The 27,066-nt window shown below is 41.6% G+C and overlaps 1 protein-coding gene across 1 annotated transcript in view; it reads left to right on the forward strand.

Moving 5' to 3' along the window:
• Positions 1 to 5,268, forward strand: part of Ccdc148 (coiled-coil domain containing 148) — a 162,615-nt gene extending 157,347 nt beyond the window's left edge. Inside the window, exons 11-12 of the mRNA XM_042055372.1 lie at positions 419 to 559; positions 5,122 to 5,268. Of these exons, the coding sequence (XP_041911306.1) occupies positions 419 to 559; positions 5,122 to 5,268 (288 nt within the window). The remainder of the gene's footprint in view (positions 1 to 418; positions 560 to 5,121) is intronic.
• The last annotated feature ends 21,798 nt before the right edge of the window (positions 5,269 to 27,066 follow it).

Consider the following 27,066-nt stretch of genomic DNA (forward strand, 5'->3'; position numbering starts at 1 on the left):
CAGCTTTTCCGATAATGAGGGCACAATCGACTTCACCTGAGAGCCTCATGGTGTTGGTACTTATAACCAGAGATCGATTGCTGCTGAAATGAAGTTTTGTTGCTTTTTGTCATTTTCCAGTGATACAGGTTTTCCTTGTAAGATTCCATTTGACTTTTGCCAGACAAATACATTTGTATCTGAAATCAATCATAATCATTAGCAAATGACCATGATAGTTAAATAACTCGCTTGACATGTGTTTTAACTGCTTTGCAAGTCTCTGGGACTGGCCTGGATTTAGCATTCCTTTGCTCTTTCCTCTACCATTTTCTATTTTATAACACTTCCATAATGGTCATGAAACAGACTTACAATCTTACCCAGAGGCTTCTAGCTTGCGCCCTCTTCTGAGTGCCAACACTTTCTCTTCTCTCAGGTTGTTGTTGTTGTTCAGTCTGATCCAGTTAGGATGATGTCAGACACAATGGCATGGAAAGCTAGGACGGGCCCTGAATGTGAAGATGAATTCATCCTTCAGAAGCCTCTCTTCACACTGACTACGTACAACGAGCAGCAGGTAATTGGGGGAATTAGCGGGATTGGTGTACAATCCACGCCGAGAGTCGGAAGACCTGCTGAAGTGGGTGCTTTGAGGTACAAATTATTTTCAAGATTTACATTTCAGCACCCTCATATTAGCATATATTTACTTCCAAATGATAATGCATAATTACTGCGTGAATCTAAATATTAAAGAATTGTGACATAAACCAAAACAGCTTAAAAAATCATGTCTGTCACTGAAAAACAATGTTTTATTCAAAAGTCGTTGATATAAAAAGGTTATTGATATTGTTTTATAGTTCATGGATATCTCTATTGTTGTATTAAGAATTTATATCTAAATTCACGACATAAATCCCATTAAATAAGCAGTCGATGAGACTGACAGGCAGTATTGAAGACCGCTGTCCCAGGTTATGTGTGTTCTTAAAGCTAAGGGTAAAACACCTCCTGTGGAGACGCCCTTGAGGGATCACAAAGTTGTTGGTGGGAGCTTAGACTCCGTGTTAGTTGTGGCTGGAACTGAAAAGGAAGATTGAAAAGAACTTTTAGGAGGAGGAGGTTGGGAAAGACAACATACGAATTAATGGATATAGCCAAAATTAAGGAAGAAAGCAGTCTGGAATTTTATAGACCTAGAGAGAAAAAAAAAAAGCCCAAATCTGAAGAAACCAAATGAATCCAGAGTGCCTCTCCTGTGTGCGGCATACTTGGTAGTGAACAGTAAGATGCAAACTCCATTCATTAATAGTCAAACAGGTACTTAAGAAATAGGTAACTGTATTCTGGTTCGGTGTGAGCATGTAGCTCTTGTTTTTATCCCAAAAGAGCCAGACTGGTCTCTCCTGGAGGAAGGGAATAGAGGGTCCAGGTCAAGACGGCGAGCATGATATACAGAAGTGACGCACCAGGGCAAGGCCACTTCTGTGCCGCCTGTGGGGAGAGAATGGTTAACTCTGTCTGGCAGGTTAGAGAGATGGAGATCTGAGCTTGAGGACTTGGGGCAGTAGCTCCTAAATTCATCCAAAGATGATGAAGGTGTAAGTCACAAGCTCCCGCAACAAGATGGTTTACAGTTAAAGGGAAAAAATGTTAGTGTGCATAGCGAGACTTCCTTCTAAGAACGTATGCGTGTATCTCCAGAACCAACTGCCCGTGTGGGGAGGCAGCCGCACCCTAAAGGGGCTAAGCTCAGAGGAAGGCAAAGTCCTAGAGAGCAGGACCAAACCACCAGGGTTTTCCCAGGCAGAGGGGAAGGAGGCGCTTCCTTGAGTGTCTTCACTGTGAGACCGGGGCACAGGCTGAGTGATAAAACGTGAGAGTAGAAACGGGCGAGGGCCCAACTGCGATACACAAAACCCTTTCTACTCAGACTGACCTGGATCCTGTGTGTAGACAGGGTATTTGAAAGCAGGCTAAGTTAAATAACGACATTCGTAATTTATCCTTGTATCCTGAATAGAAAGTGGATGGGCGTTGGGATGGGGGCGTGGAAGTGCTGGTGATAGAGTCATGAGCAGCCGAGGATGATTCCAGGCTAGACAAGGACCACCGCGAAGAGCCCGCATTGGGCATGCAAAGCCACACCCTCGATTTATTGGTTATGTGCGCTTGCCTAAGCTATTAGCATCTTTATGTTTGTTTTCTTCATCTTTAAAATAATTACTTGCAAAGTTCTTGTGAGGATTAGAAATAATGAATATCAACTACCTAGAATACTGCCTGCATTCAGCAGTAAGTCAGCGGATTATTGCCATTTTGCAGATCTGCCATTAACCATGCAAGAATCCAGAAGGGGAAACAAAGCCTGGGGAGAATTAGTTTCGTTCATGTCATTTTTAGGGTGAAGAGGTGGAAAGCATGCTTTTGAGAAACCGATTACTGGTCTCAGGGGAGGAGAAATCTCCCCTCTTCATTTAATTTTTACTAAAAAAATGAACAATAAAAAAAGTCAAAGATTCACAGCCCTGGCCTGGGTGAATCCTGGGCAGAATTTGGGAATTAACTGCACACAGATCACAGAGGGAGTGTGACTCCTTAAAATGTGTGAGAAAAATGGGGACAGAAGAGGAAAAGCCTGGATCCTAGGCTCAATGGGTTGTCTCTCCAACAAGGACCTTTGGGTTATTCCTGGCCTCACTCACATCACTACCCCAGCTCTGTTTCCAATGCATCACCAGCCCAGCCCTGTTTCCAGTGCATGCCCAGCCCTGTTTCCAGTGCATCACCAGTCCAGCCCTGTTTCCAATGTATCACTGTTGTAAGGAGGCCGCTTATTCCTTTCCCAGCAGCCCAGACTCCCAAAGTAATCACACAGAAACTATAATATTTAAATCAGTGCTTGACCAATCATTTAAGTGTATTTCTAGCTAGCTCTTACATCTAGTATTTTTTTTTTTTTGTTTTTTGAGAAAGGGTTTCTCTGAGCTTTGGAGCCTGTCCTGGAACTAGCTCTTGTAGACCAGGCTGGCCTTGAACTCACAAAGATCTGCCTGCCTCTGCCTCCCGAGTGCTGGGATTAAAGGTATGTGCCACACACAGCCCAACTCTAGTATTAACCCATTTCCAATATTTTATATTTTACCACGAGGCTCGTGGCCCACCAGCAAGGTTTCAGCATGTCTGCCCCTGGTGATGGCTCCATAGCTTCTACTGACTCCGCCTTCCTTCTCCCAGCATTCAGTTTAGTTTTCCCCGCCTAGCTCTACTCTACCCTATCAGGTCAAGCCAGTTTCTTTATTCATTAACCAATCGTATTCACAGCATACCGAGGGGAGTCCCACATCACATCACTACCCCAGCTCTGTTCCCAATGCACCAGCCCTGCTTCTGATTGGTTGCTGTTTCATCTTCCTTTCAGGGTATTTCTGACAGTTGTTTCTTAACTACTTCTGGGCATGCTTAGGTATTTATTACTTCATGACTAGAAAGTCAAAGGACTCCTGACCCCACCTCCTTCTCTTCTTCCCCTACCACCTTCGTTTATTCTGACTTTATGATCAGATCCACACTTTCATGCTAAAAGCAGAAGTAACCAACATGGACAGACATCGAGACTTTGAAATCCACACCCCAGTTCTGAGTGTCCTTTCTTGATAGAGCTCCTCAGTGGCAGAGTGTTCTGCCCCAACTCCCCTGATCCCAAAATCGACCTGCTTTCTCTCGGCATTTGTACGTGATTTGATCTCTCTTCCTCCCTCTGATTTAAAGATTAAGTCAGATTTCACTGTTGCCCAGTTGTTTCTTCTCTGAGGTCATCCTCCTGGAAGCAGTACCCCCGACACCTCCGTGTTTCTCCACATGAAGCATAGCCCACACAGTGTGCATGTCATCTGCACACATCTTATTACTTCCACTCTCTCAGGAACTCACTGAGGAAACTATCTTCAAAGTTTATGACTTAATCCCTTTGTGGGGTTGGACTTCAGATTCAGGTAAAATACCTCATTGGTATAAATCCGTTTGTGGCCACCTCTTATCATGATAGAGAGTGTGATGATATTTAAGATTCATAGGAATGGGACTAAGGTCCAGTCAAGTATAAATACGAACAAAAGTTGAGCTATGTGTGTGTCTCCTCCCACTTAGCATGGGATGGATGGGCGTTTCCAGTTCTGTTTGAAATAAAGGGCCAACCTCAGATTCTCTTTTTCAGGGAGTGACCATGTGTTGATGTATACCTTGCACGTGACTAAATGGTGGAGGGGTGACTTAGTGGTTTAGAGCCCCTGGGGCTCTGGCAAAGGGCCGGAGTTTGGTTCCCAGCATCCACCTAGCACCTCAGCTCTGAGCAGCTCTAGTTCTAGGAGTTAATACTGCCAAGTTCACCAAGATCATGGGGTGTTTGCTACCCATGCTATCATTTGGGGAGCTGTATTTTGGAGGTTGTTTTCCCATCTGCAAGAAATTTAAATTCCATAGCTACATTCTTTCTGCTTGTAATTTTAGAATTAGGCCAACCATCCTTAACTAAATTATGGAACCATCCTTAACTAAATTACCACTCCTTCTTCTAGCCTTTGTAAGCACTGCACACCCAGATGGTGCATATACCTGCATGCGGACGCACACTCATATGCTTAATATGTTTTTCTTAATGATAGCTACTTAAAAAGAGGACAGGCTCTAAAGCTGCAGAGAAACCCTGTCTCGAAAAACAAAAAACAAAAAAAAAACAAAAAAAATATATTCTGAAGATTAATTTTATTTATTAAAGTAGATTTATTTTATAATGCTTTATATGATTCTAGCCAGCAATAAATAATAATAGTACTGGAAGTAAGGTTCTTTTATTTCGTCATTTAATAATTTTAATATATTGTATTTGATTAATATAGTACATACTACTGAATGTAGCTTATGTTGGAAATAAATAATGCACTGGAAAGTGGTGATCTCAAAAACGGTTTGAACGTTTCTATTAAAAACTTTGCAATCACAGAGCTAGCAAGATTTATTGACATCTAACTATCTATACCTTAAAAAAATATGCGACTTGGAAAAGTATAAAAATTAGTGATAAAATTTACTTCAACTAAATGAGTTGTTTAATTAAATTGTATTTTATGTCTGCAGATAACTTCTGATCCTAGACTTAGATTTGAGCTAGCGCTTCGTGAAGCTGGACTCCATAAGACACAGTACGCCAAAGAGATGCTACCAAAAATTGGTCCTCTGAAGCCTCCAAGGAAGGACACAGAGTCGACTGTATTCAAAACCTAGAGGGCACACGCAAACAGTATATGGATATGGATAATGATGATCACCACTTCTGGATGCTTAAAAACCACCAGACATAGAAATCATAGCATTTATTAAACAGCTTTGCCTTTTTTTAATCTTCAAAGTATTATGCACTATTCCATTTTTCTTTAGGTAACATGCACTATTATCAAATTCACCAAAGTTATGGGACTTTGGTATATATGGTGTCATTTGGTAGGGTGTTATTTTAGAGGATTTCTTCCAGGAGTTTAAAATAACCATTTGTAGGAAGCATATCCACAGCTACTTTCCTTTCAGCTTGTTCTTCCACCATTTGACATTTAATTATGGAAGCTCCACTATCAGTTACACATCTATTGGTTTTGTGTGTGTGTGTGTGTGTGTGTGTGTGTGTGTGTGTGTGTGTGTAGGAGGAGGAGTGTCAGCCTTTCTCTATATTTAGAAACCAGTTGGATACATCATGCTTACTGCAAGTCAGTTGTCTGAACCATCTCTATTTTCAAATTTGGCTTAAGAAGACAATAGAAGTGGTTTCTCCATCATGGGAATACTGATGGAGTATTTGTCTGGGAAGACATGGCTGTGTGGTTGTTTAGAAGGAACACTGAAATTTTATGATACTTCAAATATCAAAAGTTGCAAATTGCCTAAGAAATACCTAAATGATTTTCTTGAAGTGAAGTATTTCATATAAAACTCACCCATAAATTTTCAGCTATTTTTAAAAAGCAGAGATTTTAGCAAGAAAATGTGTTGTTAAAACTTCTTGTGTAGTAGTAGGAAGACTAGCCATTTTTCCCCTCTTTATTGCGATTCCCCTGTAATTCCCATCTTCCTCTAGCATGGGGTTGTTGTCTCTAGGTAGTTAGGAGAATGCTCTGCAAACCATAAAATCCAGGGCTGAGGATGAGGGTCAGTTAGGACAGAGTGTGGCTAGAATGCCCAAAGCCCTAACTTTGATCCCCAGCACCCTATAAACTCGATGTGGTAGCACACACCTGTTATTCTAGCACTCAGGAGATGGGGAGCAGGAGAATCAAAGGTTCAAGGTCATCCTTGGCTATATAGCGAGTTTACAGCCAGCCTGTACTTCAGGAGACCCCACTGACAAAAAGAGAGAGGGAGAGATGAAGAGAGAGAAAGTGCAGGGGAGGTGAAGGAATGGGAGGGAAAATGCAGGAAGAGACAAACGAGCAGCGTGAAAAACAGTCTGATTGGGACTCTTCATGACCACCCCCGGCATCGTGAGTTTAAGGAAAACCAAGCCAGCCTGTTGGTATACATTGCCTTATTTGTAAGAGTTCCACAGGGGAAAAAAATCTTACCCATACTTCACAATTCATTCCAATTCCTTCCTACTTCAGCTCTTTGCATCATTTATAATATTTCATCAAAAAGTGGTGGGGGGGGGGGTCTTTAGGAAAAGGTGGGGAGTATTGGGCATGGATTTGTCTTGGGTACTTTTCAAGGGGTTAGAAATGTTGTTTTTATGGGGCCCTGACTAAAAACCCATGAAAACCTGCTGTAACCAGAAAACACCCTGTGCGAACAGCAAGACACAGATGATGCTGAGTCTGTGGATCTTGATAGACTTGGGCATCCATACCAGAGTCCTGGGATCACATTCAAACAGTACTGAAATGTTAATTCTTTTTAAAACTCTCTTAATAGCTCAAGTTTCTTAGCTGGTACTACCCTCTTGGCATGTAGCACTGCCATTCTGAGAGAAATGAAGATGTCATGTGTTGCCATGATGAGAGCCGAGTTGCAATCTGGCCAGCAGTCTAGCCCTTGGCTGTGCCCAGACTCCGATGCTAACAGTTTTCTTTATTTTTTTAATTGTACTAATAGTAGCTGTTAATTATTGAGTATACGCTGAATACTTAGCATCAGTATGTGCTTTCCATATGCCTGATCATCCTCACAGTCTTATGATATGGTTCTTCTCATTTTAAAGATCTAGAACCAAGTTCAGAAGGATGAGATAATATACATTTGTCAATTGTCTTCACGCAGAGACATTACACGAATGTAGTGAGTCCTGACCATTTTTAAGTAAAATGAAAGAAACGATCTGAAATCTAAATGATGAAAAAACACACAACAAGATTGAAAAAAATGCTTATTCAGACCCCCAGTGAATGACCAGTATCCAGCCACCAGACAGTCAGCATTGTCAATGGAGGTAGTAGCCGCAGGGAAATGGGAAGACTGTGTGTGGTGGCACAGGCTGTCACCCCAGCGTTTGCAAAGGGGATGGATGCAGGAGGGTCAGGAATTCCATCGGCTTTGTATAGGTGGAGCCAGCCTAGGCTGCATGGTACAAAGCCAAAGGGGCAGAACCGCCTATGTGGTGAACGCATCTGTAATAGGAGCACTTGGGAGGTGAAAGCGGAAGGATTAGGGGTTCAAGGGCAGTCTCATGTGTACAGGAGTGTATCAGACACTGTCTGGAAAAGGAAAGAAGAGGAAATAGGAAGCACGTGTTAGTGTGCTAACACTAAAATCATAAGCATTTTTAGCATTTGGATTTCAGACTGTCTTCTTTCACTTTACTTAAAAATGGTCAGGACTCACTTGTATCTGGAGACTTCTCTCTGTCCCTCCCGGTTCTGCTGGACCAGTTTCTCTCCCGCCCACTGGTACCCCAGCCGCTTATAGAATAATCACTTGGAGGCTTAATATTAATATTAATTATAATTGTTTGGCTGATTGCTCAGGATTTTTGCTGCTTAGCTCTACATATGTATTCATTCATTTCTACTAATCCATGTATCACTATGCTTACCGGTAATGGTGTAGCATCTTACTCCTCTGGTAACTACTAGCATCTCCCCGACTCCACCTTCTCTCTCTCTGTATCTCTGCTTGGATTTCCCACCTAGCTATATTCTGCCCTGCCATAGGCCAAAGCAGCTTCTTTGTTAACCAATGGTAATAAAAAGATATTCACAGCAAACAGAGGGAAATCCCACTGCACTCATTACATTAATTTGATATCTCTATTTGAAGGCAACTGATAAATGTATATTATTTCATCTTTCTGAACTTATTTCTGTTCTGTATCTTTAAAATGACAAAGGGCACCCTTGCCTGCTGAGGTAGTGGTTTTTCTACCCTTTGACTCAGCAACTCTCCCCCTAGATGTGTGCAATTGAGAAGCCCCACATCAGTGTGGGGCGGCAGACACTGGGGTTCAGAAAAGAAAACAAACGAAATTTCATCAAACTGGACAGATATGAAAATTATGGTATATTTGTTTATGAAATTACAAATAAAATGGGGGAATTTTTATCAATATGCACATTATATTTACCAAAAGGAATGAAGTGTCATATTTCATTTATCTAAAAGGACAAAAACCTGCCAAGATAATCTGTAATGTTTATGGATACATGGGAGGCAAAGCAAGAAAATAAAAATCAACGTGAGGATTGCCTTGGGTAGCTAGGGAGACAGGAAGGATTGAAGCCCCACAAGTTCCTGAAGGTGTCATATTGCTTAACCAAATGTGACTGCAGAATGTTTCTCAGGATCATGTATGTAATTTACATACTGTTACGTGACAAATTCCAGGAAAATAAAAAAAGGAACATAAAAAAGCAAATAATTAAAAGCATAATTTGTTAATGTACATATGCATCAAGAATATTTTTTTTCAGTTAAGTTCTGGTATAATAGTCCCAGTCTACATACATTTCTGTGATAGGAAGACCTGTCCCTTGTTGGGAGTCTTCCTTCTCTTGACATGTTCTTGCTTCCCAGTCCAGTGCTCTGTTACAATTTGGTTCTTGCACTTTGGTTTTTGTCTTGGATGGCTTGAAAAAGAAAAAAAGAAGTATGTACCCCAAAACACCAAGCATTATATACATGGGCACTTGTACATGTGTCTGTATGTTTGGGGTTATAACTTAACAAAAATGAATTTCTTGGTAGTGTTTCAAAGCTAACTGAACCTGCTGAAGAGATGGCTCAGCAGTTAATAGCATGTGCCACTCTTGTAGAGGACCCTAGTTCGGTTCCCAGCACCCATGCTGGGCAGCACACAACCATCTGTAACTCCAGCTCCAGGAGAGCTGATGATGTCCTCTTCTGATCTCTGTAGGCATCTATACTCAAATTCATGCATGAATGCGTGCATGAACCCGCATATACCCGCACACGCGCGCGCACACACACACACACACACACAATTTAAAATAAATAAATCTTGAAAGAAAGAAAAAAGAAGAGGAAAGGAAGGAAACACTACCTTCAATTCCATTGCTATTAAATTGCCCCATTTGATTCATCTCCCAATCTTTGAGGGCAGCGGGCTGTCTCCATCTGGAAGAAGACTGTGTCTTCTGTCTTGTAGAAAGGCCCTCCCTGAACCCGCAATCTAGGCTCCCCTTCTACTTCCTCTTGTGGAGGGAGTTGCTCTCATGTTATTTTGGTTTTCCTTCCTTCTCAACGCTACAAGAATTGTTTTGCGACAGCTCATTTCCTTACTTTTATCTTTAAGCCTTTCTTGAATCTCCAAATATGGTGGAATAAATTCCAGTGTTTGAGCAAATGTCTGTCAGCCCCATGTTGTCTTCTAATTACCCAGCTATTTCTTGCTTTTGCTCAGGGAGCAGCTTCAAAGAGTTGCCTGTAAACACTCAAAGCCTCTCCTGTCTTCCCACTGCTGGTTCGCTCGTTCAGGTCCAGCCTTGTCCTCTTCTGGCACTGTTCTTAGCAAGATCAACAATGAGCTCCGTGCTGGCACCTGACGGGCTTTAATCTCTGTCTCCCTGATACCTTAGCAGCTACTGGTCCAGGGGACAGCAATAAGAAAACAGGTTCTTCTGGTTTCTGTTACTCCTCCTGTTTTACATCCTGCCACTTTGGCTGCATCTCACCTTCTTTTGCCAACTCCCTCATCTCTATCCAGCTCTACATATGGGAATATTCTATGATTGCACCCTGGGAAGAAGGAACCTCAGACTGAGAAATGGCCTCCATCAGATTGGCATGTATGTCTGTGGAGCATTTTATTGATTGCTAGTTGATGCAGAAGGGCTCTTGCCCACTGTGGACAAGGTGTGGGCCTGGTCTGTGTGAGAATGGTAACTAAGAAGACCAGAGGGAGCAAGGCAATAAGCAGCGTTCCTCTGTTGTTTCTGCTTCAGGCTCCTACCTTGAGTTCCTGGATGGTGGACTGTCACCTGTAAGATGAAATACACCCTCTCCTTCCCATGTTGTTTTTGGTCACAGCAGCATAAAGCTCAGTGGGACACACCATCCAATATAAGCAGGCCTTCTTCCTTTATTGCTCAGAACCTTAAAGTAACCCTTTTTCTTCTCCTGGTATTTAGTAGTATAAGAGAAGAAGCCAAATTGTTTGTTTGCTTCCTAACATTTTTTTAAAATAATGACTTGGTTTTCTGACAGCCTCCAAAGATGATTGATTTTATTGTATCTTTCTGGTCATAGATTTTAATGTATAGTCTTATAATCTATTGAAGAGTCATTCTCACATTCCAATTATCCCCTTCTTGAGCAGTGGTTCAGTAAGCCTGACTAAACAATCTGGTAGATTCGGTGTCTTGTGCTGTTCCTGTTTCTAGTGCTCTGAACAGAAACCTGTGCTCAAAACTAGTTGGTTTTTATCTTTTATCACCCCATCGGTTTGATCTGTTACAGACTCCAGAGTCTGCATTAATTCCTTATCATGTCTGTAGCAGATTACCATGAAGTAAAAGGCTCCTGAAGTCCAGTCTTATCATAGTTTTGGATATCTGAAATCAGAATTGGACCTGTAATCTAAAATCAAAGTGTGAGCAGAACAATGCTGCTCTCTGGGGCTCAAGCACAGAATCTGTCTGTTAGAGCTTCTAGAACATGTCCATCATTCTTGGCTTGAGGTCCCCTTTAATTTTCTTCACACCACGGGTGACAGGTATAGCTTTTCCCACATTTCATATTTTACCCTCCTCTTCTACCTTTTTCTTTTCCACTAGTAAAGACTCCTGCAATGACTATGAACTCATACTAGTGAGGACAATCTCCCTTCTTTAAGGCCAAATGATTGGTAATCTTGATGTCATTTACTATATAATCCAGTTCCAGATTCTGGGTTTAGGAGACAGGATCTCTGGAGTCATTTTATCTGCCACAATATGTTTGATCCTTTGCAGTCAATTGCTAGTTGAGGCCACAGTGATCTCAAGGCTCGGGGTGGTTAGATGATCACTTACTGGTTTAACTGGCAAAGGATGCTGTCTGTTGGCTAGGAGCTCACCTGCGCCCGACACTGGACTAGATACACATGCTTTCTATGAGCTGGGTTCTGGGAAGAAACAGAGAAGTAAGCGTGTTAAAACTTCAAGGCCTGTGAAATGCTGCTAGACCTGGCCTGACGGCTGACTTTGCACTCCTCAGAGCAGTCACAGTGCTCCCTCAGATGTAAGGGGCTGAGACATGAGCACCCCTGACAGGATGTGTGGCAACGGCTGGCCTCCTCTGCCGAAGAGTTGTGTGAATTAGAAGATATTTCACTACTATCTTTCAAAACCTGTCACATTTGTTATCTGGCATAACAGACTTAGCCAGGCTTCTTTACACTTACTTTTTGGACCTTAGAATTTTCTCTAACAAGCTCAGCATCCCAGTGTCCCAGGGATGGGAAATAACCTGCCAGGACACCAGTTTGGATGCCTAGGTTCAATATTGCTGCTGGATTTTCCTTCTGTTGTAGGCCCTTTCTATGACCATTGCTAGAATATACATTTGTGTGCATACATGTACATCCAAACATGCATTCGTATATATATGTATACATATATATATATATATATATATATATATATATATATATATATAAAATATGTGAAGATATGTGAAGAGCCCATATATTAGTATATTAGTCCATTCTGTTATTTCTCACTCAGGTGCAATGGGGTTTTTACTTCATGTCTTCCACTTTCATTTGTATTTTCTTTTTCTCCTTACTGAGAATTCTGGTGCTCCTTGACAGGAAGTCAAAATATGACATCATTACTCATTGTATTATCCCACACTTTATGCACAGAAAAGTCAAGATAAAATAGCATTATGACATAAACAGCAATAATAGCTGTGTACATCATACTCTTTCTTCTTTTGTTGTAAATCCATTGTATCTTTGCTGTCAGGAATCATGTAAATATCATTTTCCCTAGCCCCTCATGTCATCCTCTTCCTACTTTCCCAGCCCCACATAATTTCTCCATCTTCATGTCCTCTCGTTTTACTAAATAACCTGCTAAGGGGCTAGAGAACTGGTTCAGATCTCACTGCACCATAGGACCCAGGTTTGTTTCCCAGTTCCCACACGGTATCTCACAACTGTCTATAACTCCAGTTCCACGTGTTCTTCCCTTTTCTGGCTTTTGAGGGCACCAAGACACACAAGTGGTACACAGATATACATGCAGGCAAAACATCCATACACATAAAATAACATTTTTTAAAATTATAGAAACAAAATAGTTCAGTCCAGCTAGTGTTAGTGAGTGTTGGTCCAGTCTCTGCAGCAACCTTTCAGTGGTCATACACCACAAAAGTGATTCTCCCCTGACTACCCGTACCTCTTCAGTTAGGCTAGAAATTCACGAGATCCTCTTCCATGCATACTACAGTTTTAGCTGACTTAATCTTGCACCGGTCACCATAGCAACTGTACGCCCATGGGTGCAATGGCCATGTCATGATGACAGCGTTCCACAGCAGCCCTCTGTATCCTCCAGCTCTCACAATCTTTCCACCTCTTCTTCAGCGTTGCATGAGCTTGGGCACAGAGGTTGACCAGATGTCCCATTTAGCCTGACCATTCACAGTCACTTATTCTCAGGACTATGATTAGTTCTGTATCTCAGTACTGACGGTTGTCCTCTGCAGAAAGAAGCTTCTCTGATGAAGGCTGAGAGCAGCTCAGGTCTATAGGTACAAACATGAATATCTAGGAGGTAATTTGACAACAGGGCCTTTTAACAAAACAGTGATAGTAACCTTTCTAGGGCTCAGGCTGTACTTTCATCTCACTTTGTAAGTCGGCGTGTTTTGCTGATGTCCGTGGGCTCTGTATTAGCTTCCCACTTGTCATCTTGGTGGCCTGAATCCTGTCCTAGGGAAAATTCCTTCGGAGTTACTTGTGGGAACCGTATTTTGACTGTGTTAATAAGACCGTTGGAGGCCTTTATAGTTGCAAATCGGTTTTTCGGGAATAAAATGCCATATTTACATTTTCTTCCCTTAGCATAAATGTCAGGAGGCCAGTTGTAAATGGGTTTCTTTCCCTGACAATTTACTTCATTTTTTTTTGCCTGGCTGCACAAAGCATTTCCCTGCCTTCCTTATGATGTAATAGTCACTGAAATTCTGCTGATTCCAGTCACTCTGGCTAGCCATAGTCAGCAAAGCCAGTTCCCTCTTATGACACAGATTCAAATTTATTCCAGGGATTGTTTATAAATTCTACTTCTTCAGTATTTGTTATATTATTAAAGTTTTCAGATTTCCCGAGGGCCTCTTACTATGCTATTCTGATCAGTCCTTTCGGCCCTTTGATCTCAGTTCTTGATGTTTGTTGGGGCTGCAGACCCCTGGCCCCTTGATTTCCTTTGCCTGCCTCAGACCCTTTGCCTGCTGGAGTGGAACAACTTGTTTATCTGTGCCTGCAGCTGCTCTGAGCACGAGACCCTCATGAGTTCCTAATGGCAGGGGAGAGGTTCCTGGTGGGATTTACAGCTGAAAAATCCCAAGAGCTGGGGCATGGCTATCACTTAAGGATCCCTATATAAGCTTCTCTGGAACACAATAAAGTTGGCATTCTTGTTTCAAGGAGGACCCGTGTCCTTGTGTCTCTGTCTGTGTGCAGGTGTTCTTAAATCTCCAGTCTAGTTTCCGGCTCGTATACCATATTATAGAGCGTAGAGGAAGACACTGCACTTTACAGATGTTTTCTCCGGTTGTGAAAACTTCTTGATGGACATAGTTTCAACTCTACAAAAAGGCTAAAACCTAAAAAGTAATACCTTTCTTTAATAAGAGTCATGCACTGTTTCACATTCAAGGTGTTTTATCATTTCTCTGTTCTTACTGCACACATATGTGTGGGCACACATACACATATGTATACATGCACACACATGCATACATGCACACATATGCATATGCACACATATTCATGTACACGTATTCTCTCTCTCCCTTTTCACACACACACACACACACACACACACACACACACACACACACACACACACACTTTTTCCCCTGACCATTTAAGAGTAAGTTTTCTGTTCTATGAGTCTATGTCTGCTTACTAAAGGTCAGAATGCTAGCTTCTCTAAGTACAGAAAACCAAGCCCAGTAAAACGTATCACTGTTATAAGACCTCCCCATCTAGTCTCATGTTTCAGCCCTCTGAGCCATTTGCAGCCTCTGTAGCCTCTGCTTTCACATCAGGGTTCCAGGCAGAAGTTGACTATTGATTTTTATTATTGGCTCTTTATGCTCCTTTAATCTGGTCCATCTCTGTAGCTTTGTCTTTTATGGCATTGGGTTTTTATTTGTGGTACATATATGTAATTGTAATGTGAAAGGTGCTGCGTTAGCCAATTGTAGATGTGCACTTGAGGGCATTGGGTTTATTCATATTATTACTCAAACACCACTGCCATCCCTCTTCAGAACTGTGTCATTGCATCCTGAAACTCTGTGCCCACTAACTAAGTCTACCCTCCTTCTTCCTTCCATCGCTGACAGCCAATACTCTAGTTTTTAGCCCTGTGAATGTGATGCACTGTAAGTGCATCACGTCAGTGAATGATGCAGAATTTATTTGTGTGAGGAGGGCATTTGATGGGCTTCTTTTACTCACCATTATGTTTTCATAGTTCACCTGTATCATGCATGAATCAGAAGTTTATTCTTCTTAAAGGCTGAATAATATTCTACTATGTGTATATTACATTTTGTACAGAGCTGTTATAAATATTGATATATAGTTAGCTATCCATTTGAATCCCTGCTTTCAATTCTTTTGAGATTATACCCATGAGTGGTGTTGGTAGATTATATACTACTTCTACATTTAATGTTGGAGAAATTTCCATGTTTCTTTCCCACAGTGCCCTCCACATTTTGCAGTCCCAGTAACCGTGCTCAGATGTTCCAATTTCTTCACTTTCTTCACATCACATGTTGTTCCACCCTACTCTCCCCCTTACTTTTTTTCTTTTTAAATAGTAGCCATTCTGGTGGGCATTCATTGATAGACTAATATTTCCTTGTGATTTCAACTTGCATCTCCCTGATTAATAACACCAAGAATTTTTTCAAGTACTTCTTGTCCATTTGCAAATCTTCATTGAAGAAACACATATTCAAGTCATTTACACATTTTTACATGAGATCATTTGTCATTATTGTCCTCAGATAGTAGGAGATGTTTCCATTTTCTGGATATGAATCCTTTATTAGATAAAGGGTCTACAAATATTTTCTCCGGTTTTTTTAGTCTTAGATTTTTACCCTTTGGCATTATCTTGGGGGTATATATGACAACTTTTTGATGATGTTCAAGTTTGTTTCACTTTTTCTCCCTCCCTCCCTTCTACCCTTCCACCCTCTCGCCCTCACTCTCTCCTTCTTTCCTTCTTTCATTGCCTGTGTTTTCTGTGACACACGTAAAAAGTCATTACCAAATTCAGTGTCGCAATGATGTCTCCCTGTTTTTTTCTAAGGATTTTATAGTTTCAGCATTTTTAGATCTTAGTCCATTTTTAGGGTTTTTTTTTTTTATATGCAGTAAGATGAGAGTGCATTGTTTTATAGGTGACTGCTTAGTTCTTCCAGAATTGTTTGTGGAGAATGTTGTCCTTATTCCATTGATTCATCTTAGTTCCCTTGTCAAAAATCATTTGAGCATACATGTGAGGATGTTTTTTTTTTTCTAGCTACTGCATATTCTTTTTCACTTGTTCAGTGTATCTCTCTGCAGGCCAGCATCACATTGTTGAATTACTCTCACTTTGTGCTGTTTGGGATGGGGAAATATGAGACTTCCAGCGTTGTTCATTTTCAAAATTGTTTTGACTATTAGCAGTGAGTTTCTCACTATAGCCTTTATTATATTGTAGAAGTTTCCTTCTAATCTTACTTTGCTGGGGTTTGTATTATGAAACAATATTGAATTTTGTCAAATACTATTTCTGTATCAATTTAGTTATGTATTTTTTCTTATTTCTTCTAAAATACGATATATTGCATTGATTGTTTTAATATCCAAGAAGAAATTCAACTTTTCAAGGCTTATGATATCTTTAATATACTGATAAATTCAATTTGCTTTTTTTTAAAACAAAAAATGTCATTTTTAAAATGTCCATTTGGTTGGTGAGAAAGTTCATTATTTTATTTTGAAGTTCTTTATGTCTGCTCTACCTCTGCTACCTGGAGAGTCCTCCAGAACGTTGTTGTGGACCCAACTCTGTTCCTTCCTGTGGACCTTCTCAACTTCTAGCCCATGCCCATTCCTTTTTGTTGGCCTCCACACCTAGAAATTCTTTCTCCTGGGACCCCCAGTGGCCACGCTTGGCTGGGATTTGCGCTCAGGTGGGTGATTTCCTCTCTCATTCCTGTCCTCCATCACTACCTCACCTGCGTCCTGTGGTGGGCTGCTTGCCGGTGGTCTCCTCCCACTCTACAGTCATTCCCTGGAGGCTCGGCCACAACTTGTTATTTGTTGCATTTTTTTTTTCATTTGGATGCAACTTCTGGCTTAGTCTTCTTTTCAGAAATATATTTCTCTTGTCTATAATAGCCCCCAAGTTATTTTACCTAATTTCTTAATTCTGATTAATGTTCACTTATCTCTCCTGTAATTTTTCTTAGTACTTTAAAAATTATAGTTCTTTGGGGGCATTGCTGCTGCCGTTGCTGTTTTCATTTTAATTCTCATAATGCCTGTCTGGTGCACACTCATTATACTAAAAATGGTATTCTGCATCTTGACTTGTTTCCTAGTGTTAACTTTAAGATTTGATCCATTTCCTCCCTCACCTGTCTTGGTACTGACTTCCTTTATTTTCTTGAACTAATCATGGCTCAATATAGTTCTAATGGTATTGCTCCAGAACTCTCTCTTTGGATATCTTGCAGCATTTTCCAAACCTTCAGCAAGTATTCTCTTGGGATGTGTACTCCCTACTTTTACTCAGATCATCTTTCTTTCTTTTTCCTGTCTTGTTCCTGTACTGCTCAGTTTGCATCTTTCAGTTGCTCCTTGTTTAGGGCTTTGTTCTGGGAGAAGCTCCATGGGTTTAGTTTTGGATCAAAGGGCCCAGACATTCCTGGTTCCTCCAGGCTTTACCACTACAGCAAGGCAGGGACTGTGGAACTCCTCTTACTTCCAGAAGTCGCCGTTTGGCTAATTTAGGGTTTTCAAGTCCCTCTGATGAGCTTGAGCCTTGCTCTGATGTCACAGAACTGAAGCATGAGTAATAAAATCTCAAAGAGAGAAACTGGGTTTCAACCTGAAGGTCAGAAAAGCAAAGCAGCCAGCCACTGGCTCTTACCTCTACCTCAGCCGACAATGGCGGTCCTGCCTCCAGCAATCTCAGGATGAGACTGTGTGTGAGAGCTGTTTCCTCCCGTTTATAATCCTCTCTAGGGCTGGGATTAAGGGTGTGTGCCACAACTGCCTGGTTTCTATGGCAAACTAGTGTGGCTACTGGGATTAAAGGTGTGTGTCATTGCTGCCTGTAAGGCTGGCCAGTGTGGCTGTTGAACTTTTCTGATTCTCGGGCAAGCTTTATTTATTAAAGAGATGTCAACACAGCTAAAGGTCCCAATGGTGTCCTCGCCTCGCTCATACTTTGTCATCGATGGTAATTCATTGTCACTCAGTCTTCAAGATCATTCCCATAGAGCCTTGGTGTTTTTTTGCCTTCTCTGTTCTTTAGTTGAGGATTTTGTTTTGAACCCACTTCTGCTGCCATCTTCCTAAAATCCGCTCAAAGCTAATTTTTAGATATAAATGTCTTTCTTACACAAAACCTTCTTCGTCTGAGTCATGGCTCCATCATCTGCCACATTCTGCTAAGATAATCTAGTAGTCTGTCGCATTGATTGGTTTCTCTCACACACAGCATGTAGGCTGTCAGGACTTTCTAGGGCCCACATGGAAGTAGACCGCTGGTAGGCTGTATTTGTCTGCCTATCCAAACCATTATCATGATCAGTAAATCTCTCACATTCTATATCCATGTCTCAGAACAAGAGGCTCAGTTTCCACAACAGCTCGTGATACAGTGATCTTCAGAGATGCTAATTGAATACTTCATAAAAGACCTACATGACAGAGGGAGGATGTCCAGCAATGGAGGCCTTCAGTTTTGCAGGGTAACAGTTCTCCAGTCTTACGGTACCCAATACTCAGGGTATAAGCATAGTTTCATAGGACTAGCTGGGGTAGAGTGGATCTTTACTGGAACAGTCTCCTGATGCAGACTGAGCATCTTTCTTGTTTTGAAAGCCCTAAACACTGACTCTGTGACCTTCATAGAAATTCTAGAAACTTTCACAGCCTTTAAAGATTGCCTTTCTGCTTAAAGGAACTCAAGCAGGCTTCACTGTTTGCTACCATTGATGCAATGAGCCCAACCAAGGTCTTTTTCAAGCTTTTCTAGTACATTGATCCCAGCCTGTGACCTCCACAGATAATCCCACCATCTTGATAGTTCATCTCCTCAACTGCCATTTCCATTCTCTTCACAAAATAGAAGAAAGGAACATTCCAATTTTTCTGGGTATCACCGTAATTGCTGAGTACTGACTTTCATAGCAATAATTTCCACTATAAGAAGAACCAGCTATGAGAGTATTGTATTCCCCACTAAAGAGCACAGCTTACTTTCTAGTATCAAAAGTCCCAATGTGGTAATATATATAATATATATGTTATATATATAATATATATACATATACACACATACATATATATATGTATAATCGATACGGCTTCTATTTGGCATGTATTTGTATAGTTCTCCCTCACAGGCTTGATATTTCCTCGGGGTTTACGTCAGTCTCTGAACTCCATTGTCTCTTCGACTCTTAGACAAAGTAGAAAACCAACGAAAATAAAGAAAAATTAAAGGAAATTTGAGGAAAAACTGGAGGCATTTTTCCAAATAGGTGATGGAAGAAAATTTAAGAAAGAGACATTTGAAAAGACCTCAGTCAAAGCCCAGAAATAATAACATTTGATCAACCAACCAGGAGAGAAGGACATTGAATTCTACATTTTCTGACGTCTGGTGTGTTTGAGTGGAACTGACTGCAAGGCTGTGGATACATCTCAGGATGAACCCTGAATGGATGTCTGCCAAACACTGCCGAGGCCCCCAAGGGAGCCATTCACAGAACTAAGACAGTAGCTGCTGAGTGACTAGTCTGCTTTGAACTTCACACAGGACAACGGCGTCTCCACATGCCGCAGGCCTCTGTAGAATCAAGGATGTCTTTCGGTCCTTAGGGGGAACAGAACATAAACTCTAATGCTGCTTTTATGCTTTTTAATCTCCAGGAAGATGATTTGAAACTTTCACATGAATCCTTCATGAACTAATAAATATCTGCATTTACCTTCAACAGTATTTATGTCCAAGATGATTCATGATTCTATTTAAATGCTTCCATTTTAGCTATTTTGTTTATAGTTTATTGGAGTTAGGCATTATTTTTTTCTGTTTGCATTTTAATGTATTTTTTTCAGATATTTGTCACTGCTTGGATTTGTGAATTATAAGGCCAATTTTATGTTGTTTTGTGGCCATTATTTCTTTTGGAACCCTTGAAACTTGGAGACTGTTGGCTCTACGCATATAGCAAAAGCATGCAGGAGGAGCTTGTAGACTCTTGTACCTCCCACGGTTCTGCTGCTGCTGAGCCTGCCAAGGGTTCAGTGTCCACCAGAGCTGTCTATACTTCATATTTCTCCTCTCTGAATGCCGGAGCCTTCTGGCCACACTTAGCCTTGCAGACCGTGGGCTTGCCCTCGCTGCTCCCCAGATTGTATCCTCCGGACTGTCCAGGTCGTAGCTGTTGGTCCTCCCAATTGTGTTGCAACTGTGGGAAGTAACCAGATCACTGACATCTTTCTGCACAGGCAGAGGGCTGGTCCACATCCTTAATCAGCCTGCTAGAGAGACTCAGCCCAGAATGTCATGTGACTGCTGCTCCTTGTTTCAGGCTTTACAACCCTTTGCTGTGGGCGTGTATTCAGAAGTTGATCTGTTCCCTCACGTGGGGCTAGGGCCACCAAACTCGGTTTATCTCAGTATTTGATACCTGTCCCGGGTGCACACCAATGGGGTAACTTTTTTTTTTTTTGTTTGTTTGTTTTTTTTTTTTGTTTTTTGTTTTTTTTTTTTTTTTTTTTTTTGGGAACTACCTGGGACAAACCACCAGCCACCGGCACCTTTTTGGCTCAACATCACCTGCGGACCCGCTCTTCACAGCTGTTTCCCAGGACTGCCTCTTGCAGCCTGGAGCCGTGGAAGATTAAATTCAGGCTTCCAATCTTGTGCCCATGCCTGTTCTTAGGACCCCAGGATAGCTCAGTTTCAAACATTAGCTTGTCTTTCAAGGTGGCGACCAGGTTCTGCCTATCAAGTCAGACAGGATGGTATTGCTCTTCACCGCTGATTTATCCAGCTGCGGAAGAAGTCCTGTTTTGGAAAAACCTGCTGACTTTAAGACTTATGGAGGCTGGTGGCTCGTCCCGTGGGTAGGACTGCCAGTCTCTTTCCACCAGGGTCCCCCAGCTTACATTCAGGAGGATTCTTTGTTCCCTTCCGCATTGGGGTGCTACACAGCGGTTCCTCGTAGTTTCCCGCGCATGCTCTTCCCGTCTGTTTCTCCCCCACTTTTCTATTAGCATCACCATCGTGAATTTCTGAAACTCTTCATCTCATCTTAATTTTGGAAGAGTCTGTTTTGTCTGGTTCTGACTCTTCAACTCTGCCACAGCACAGAGAGACAGCCTCGGGGTTGGCAGCTTCCCAGAAAGTCCCCCCAGTGCAACGTTTCTTGAAGATTCGATTTCTCGGGGAATTTTTCGCATTCGTCATTTTTGCCCTACCTGCAGTGGGTGGGCTGCGCGTCTACGAGTCTGTGTGTGTGCTGTGTGTACATGTTCATGTGGGCTTGTGCAGGTATGCAGGGGCAAATGTGCACCATATGTGGAGGGCAGAGGTCAATGATAGGTGTCTTCTGTAATCACTCTTTACCTCAGTTTTTGAGACAGGAACTCTCCCTGAATTTGGAGCTCAGGGATTTGACTAGCCAGCTGGCTCCTGAGCTCCAAGCATCTCCCTGTCTCTGACTCCCAAGAACTGGGATTAAGTGCACATCACCATGGTTGGATTTCTATGGGTGCTAGAGACCTGAACTCAGTTGCTCAGGCTTACACAATGAGCACTTTAAACGCTGAGCCATATCCCAGACCCCTGTCATTTTTCAAATGACCTAGGTATTGTTGCTCTCTATGGCCACCATTGGTATTTCAATGCATACTGACATTGTGCAATGTTCAAATTCAGGTAAACGTTGCTATGTCCTCAGACATGATCAACTTGGTCATGAAAACATTAACAGTACTTTCTTTCTTGCTTGCTTCTTTGAAATACACTCCCACTGTCTTGGCCTAAAGTCACCCCCACTGTGACAAATGCATGTTTCTAATGATGCCGTCGTTCTCACTAATTTTATAAAATATCTTTTGTCCTCAGAGAATTTATGACTTTATATGTAGGAAAGATTCGTTGTCTTCTTTCCCTTCTATTTTACACATTTTCCCTGATATGCCAGTATTGCTTTAGCACCACATATGCTTAAAATTCTTAATATTTATAAAAATTGCAAAAACAATTTGCATTCACTTCTTCGGCATTTATAAACACTGGGCTAATCTGAACCGCTTACCTTCACAGTATACTTAAGAGCCACGCATTGCCAAGACTGCCTTAGTAGTGAACTGTTCCAAGCCTAGATTGGAAAGACTGTTTTAAAATCGGTCTCCTTTTGAGGCTTATTAAAATGAAATAATACTTGGGAGTGAAAGTGAACAGCTGCGGGAGGGACACCCAGCAGGACGGGACCCTTGTCTCTGTGGCCACCCAGAAGTTCCTGGCCCTTGTCCTTCTGGTCTGGGTCTTGCTATTTGCTTTTGCCATTCTCGCTTCTCTCTGTCCCTCAGATTTTTCCAGCTATCATGACCTTTACCAAGTCTTGTTTTGGTTGTGCCTAATCTGATTTTTAACTTACTTGCTAATTAGTCTTTACGATTACAATTTTTCAAATAATTTTATTTCACTTAGAAATAAAGTTTGGACCTTGGATTAATGTGTTACTTAAGACCCTCTATGACGGGTAAAAAAAAATGTACCCTTGTGCCAATACTAATTCGGTGACGGAGAAAGTTACTTGACTTCTCTGACCCCGTTTCTTCATCTACACGTAGAAAGACCATGTCATGTACACAAGGAATCAGGTGGTTGTGAGGATTAAATGTGTTAATCTGTTCAGTGTGTGTAGAAGGCTCTTCAGCACGCAGCTGGTGTTGGGCTGCTGGGACCACCAACGTCATTTCTGTAGCCTTTTGCTTTTCCACCTCCCGTTCCGTTTCTGTTGTTTTAGCCACTTGAAAGCTTTTCTCTGGCAGTCACTTGCTGGGTCCCATTTTCGAAGCCCAGGTCTGTCTCCTTCAGTGAGGTGTCTTGTCTTGTGGGGATCCCCTTCCACTTCAGTATGTCTGCCCCCTGACAACGCTTTTGTGTTTATCGTACCAGGAGTGTCACATTTTCCTGTCTACATTTTACAGTGGGAGCCCCAAAAATGTAAATTCAAACCCCAAACCTGACTTCAGCGACAGAGCTGGGCTTTCTCAGGGAATTCCATTTCCACTCTGGAATTCCCCCATTTATTGGTCTTGCATGCTTCAGCTCACTTCCACAAACGTTTCACGTGGCTCTTGTAGACGTCCTTAGTCTCCACCTTGCAGGAGCCCTGTAAACCTTGTCCTTCTTGGGATGCCATTTTATAACCATCTCCCTTCCTCTCAATACCACCCCCCCCCCCCCTGCTCCTGTTCTTCACACCAGTTTCTTTCCTCCTCTGGCAGGGCATTTAGTCCCACCGAGTCTCATAGGAAATGACAACCAGAAAAGAGAAATAGTATTATTATAAATAGTATTATTAGGCTCTCTGCCGTCACTGAGGCCAAAAGCGTTTATACCCAGGACGAGGCATATTGGGCTGGTGCGGGGAAATGTCATTTTAAACCTGAAGTCTTTGATCCTGTAGAAATAGTCCCCGATGCCTTTCTTCTTCTGTTTTCTCCAGTGAGTCATTTAAATTTAATCATCCCCTCTGATAGCTGCTGATGTGTTAGTCATATCGTCTCACAGAACTCCCGACGCTGATGAATTGCGCCTTGAAAAATGACTTTGGGCAGATACAATAGATGAAGCCAGGGTGCTGGGGCTGGCTGAGGCAAGGCTGAAGGCTCTTGGCAGAGATCTTGCTGGGTCAAAAGTAGAAATTAGTCCACTCTCCCTGCTATGACCCGGCCTGTTTTTTTTTTGTTTTTTTTTTTTTTTTCTGATTCCCCACCCCAAGCAACCTTCTCAGAGACATTTGTTTGCCAACCCCTAGGTGTGAAAATCAGACCACTAACATGAAATTTCTCCCTAATATGGGTTCAGTTAGTGGTTAGTGGGATTTAAAAAACACCAAACAGATTGAATCTTTTACTCATAGCAATTTATATTTCCATTGTGTGTGTTTGTATAAAGCATTTACCATCCAAATCTTTTGGCACGGACATTCATGTTCATTTCCAACCATCATCACCACCTCTAGAGCTCGTTTATCATTTCAAATTGAAATATATATATATATATATATATATATATATATATATATATTTGTTCAACTAGAATCCTTCCTTTCTCTTTGCCTCAGGCCCTGACACCATCACTCTACCTCCTTTTCCTCTGAATTTGATTGCTCTAGGAATTGCATGTATCAATGGACTCAGAACATTTTCATCTTTTGGTGACTGGCTTATTTTACTTAACGTAATGCCCTAGAGGTCCAGTCGTGTTACAGCATGCACCAGATTTTCACATTTTAATGGGCTGCGTGTTACACACACCTCTTTTGGAAATCTAGTTTTGTATTAGCCAAACGGCCACCAGACTTTTTATCCCATCACTGCTGACATCATCCCTGGCATCTCTCACTCTGAAGCCCTTTAAGCGTTGGCCATTCCAGCTCCATCACCTATGAGCTCTTCTGAGCCTTGCAGCAAAAGGAGACTTTGGGAATGAATCATCTTCACATGAAAAAAGAAATTTTTATCTGATATATAGAAACTGACCTATTTTTAAAGACATTTTGAAAAAATTATTTATTGTGAATACAGTGTTCTGCCTGTATATATCCCTGCAAGGCAGACAAGGGTATCAGATCTTATTATAGATGGTTGTAGGCCACCATGGGGTTGTCAGGAATTGAACTCGGGACTTCTGGAAGAACTGCCTCTTCCAAAGTCATCTGAGTCATCTCTCCAACCCCCCAAACTGACTTATAAACTGAAAATTTGAAGGCATTTGCCTTGTTGTGTGTGTGTGTGTGTGTGTGTGTGTGTACATACTAATGCAATTACAGCAACAATGATGAATTTGGAGGTCTCATCATTATGTGATGCAGGTGGCCCAGTCTTAGTCCCCTGAACTCAGGCATTTTTTTCTCGCTGCAGGTCCCTATCTCGCTCTCGTTCTCCTTCCTTCTAACTACCCTACCCTTGACAGCCCCTGACAGCCCCTACTGCACAACTGTCAATGACCTTTCTTAGTCTACACAGTAAACACAATCTCCTTGTCTTAGTTTATAGAGCACATAACGCAAATTACCTGTCTAGATCCATCCAGGAAGGCTTCAGTACATTAGCCCTGGTCATTTTTCCTGTTTCCCGCTTGCCATCTGCTGAAAGCATTGTACACAGAGTTCTCACCAAAATTCCACCTGAAGTAAAATTTGCCTCAGACGTCCATCTTGTCCAGGAAGTGTTCTCACATCTCCCTACTGTACATGGTGACCCCTTTTGTTGACCCCTCAAAACATGCTTGTTTCTATTTCTCCTTTGGAGTCTATGTTATTTTTCTCTGAATGGCAGTGACCCACGGGTCATTTTGGTCCTTCACGTATACAAGGCTGTGAATTGCTAAGGAAGCGACCGTCTTGCTGTCTCAAGATACCTAACCTCGTGACCTGCATGAAATGCGTTCTTTATAAATGTGTTTGTTTGTTCTGCCCATGGCTTGCTTGGAGTCCAAGCCCTTGAAACCCTAGGACAATCATAGAAACTGTCCTATTTGGCATGAGCCTTCTGGGATCTCAGTGGAAAGAAGGCAGATAGATAGCCCTGACAGCAGATCCACCCGGGAGGTGCAGGGAGCAGGTCTGGGTAGGTGGACGCTGCTCACTGCTGACCGTTGACCCAAAGCGAGGCCTGACTAACAGTCCTTTTGCTTTTATTTGATCAGTGTTTCTGTGGGTTGTAATGTCGGTGGTGGGGAGTGAGATGGGGGTGGAATGTAACTCCAAAGAGGCTTTTCTCTTAGGTGAAAAATAATGTGATTTTTGAAATTGAAAGCATAACCTATATTTCTAAAGATCTGTTCTTTCTGGTCTAATGGGAGATGGGGCAAAATTGGAGGACTTGGATAATTTTTATAACTTTGGACTAGACACAGTCCTTCAAAGTGGTGACACTTAGGTTCTTGTAGAAGATAACATACTTCCTTAGAAAATTTAAATTATGAAAGAAAAAAAACAAGCACAACCCTAAATTACTACCTTGGCAGGGTAATTCTAGACCAATCTTCTACAAAATATGTGATACTTGTTTCAAGGTTGTTCATCTAATGAATTTTAAAACTACTTTCTGCTCATAAGATATCATTAATATCACATTTAATGTTTCAGAAGTCAAAGCATTTAAATGGTGGGGTTTGTTCTCAAGGGAAAATTGCTATGCTCAGTTTGTAGAAAAATAAATGTTAAATTGATTCTACCTTGAATGACACCTATTGGGAAGAGTACATCAGAAGCGGGGACATCACTAGGGAGTGAGTAATGAAGCAGATTACAAATCATAAATTTTTCCAGATACTCATTTAAGGAGACGTTCTGATGAGGACCCTATTATTATTTTAAGATTCTTAAAAGATGGAGAAAGTCCTAAAGGAGCAAAGGGCATCTGTGTGTGTATACATGTATGTGTGTATATGCATACAAACATAAATCTCATCTTTAAAGGGAACCAAAGGAAACCTGATCAGCAAGATTAGTTTGTTTGGCTCTAAATCGGATATCAGGATTATAGGCCGGATCTTCAGACTCCTTATTGTGTGTCCAGAGGCATGCTGGATCCTGCGGAGGAACAGTGTGGCTTTATGAAACTCTGTATGTGTTGAACAAATTTAATCTCCTTCCATGACAAAAGACAGGACCTGATGGCTTGAAGGCAAGTAAGGGAGTCCATGTATCTTTCATTCACGTTTTCATTTCTACCCCACATGGGATGCCTGTTAGCAAAATAAGTCGAGCACCATGTTTCTAAAGCTGCAGTCCTTGTAGAGATTATGAGACTTATTAAATGCAGGCATATATTCCTATAGAAAGGGTTATCTCTTAAGGTAATCCAGTTATTTAGAA

Source organism: Arvicola amphibius, chromosome 7 (genome assembly GCF_903992535.2).
Source record: "Arvicola amphibius chromosome 7, mArvAmp1.2, whole genome shotgun sequence".
Lineage (NCBI taxonomy): Eukaryota > Metazoa > Chordata > Mammalia > Rodentia > Cricetidae > Arvicola > Arvicola amphibius.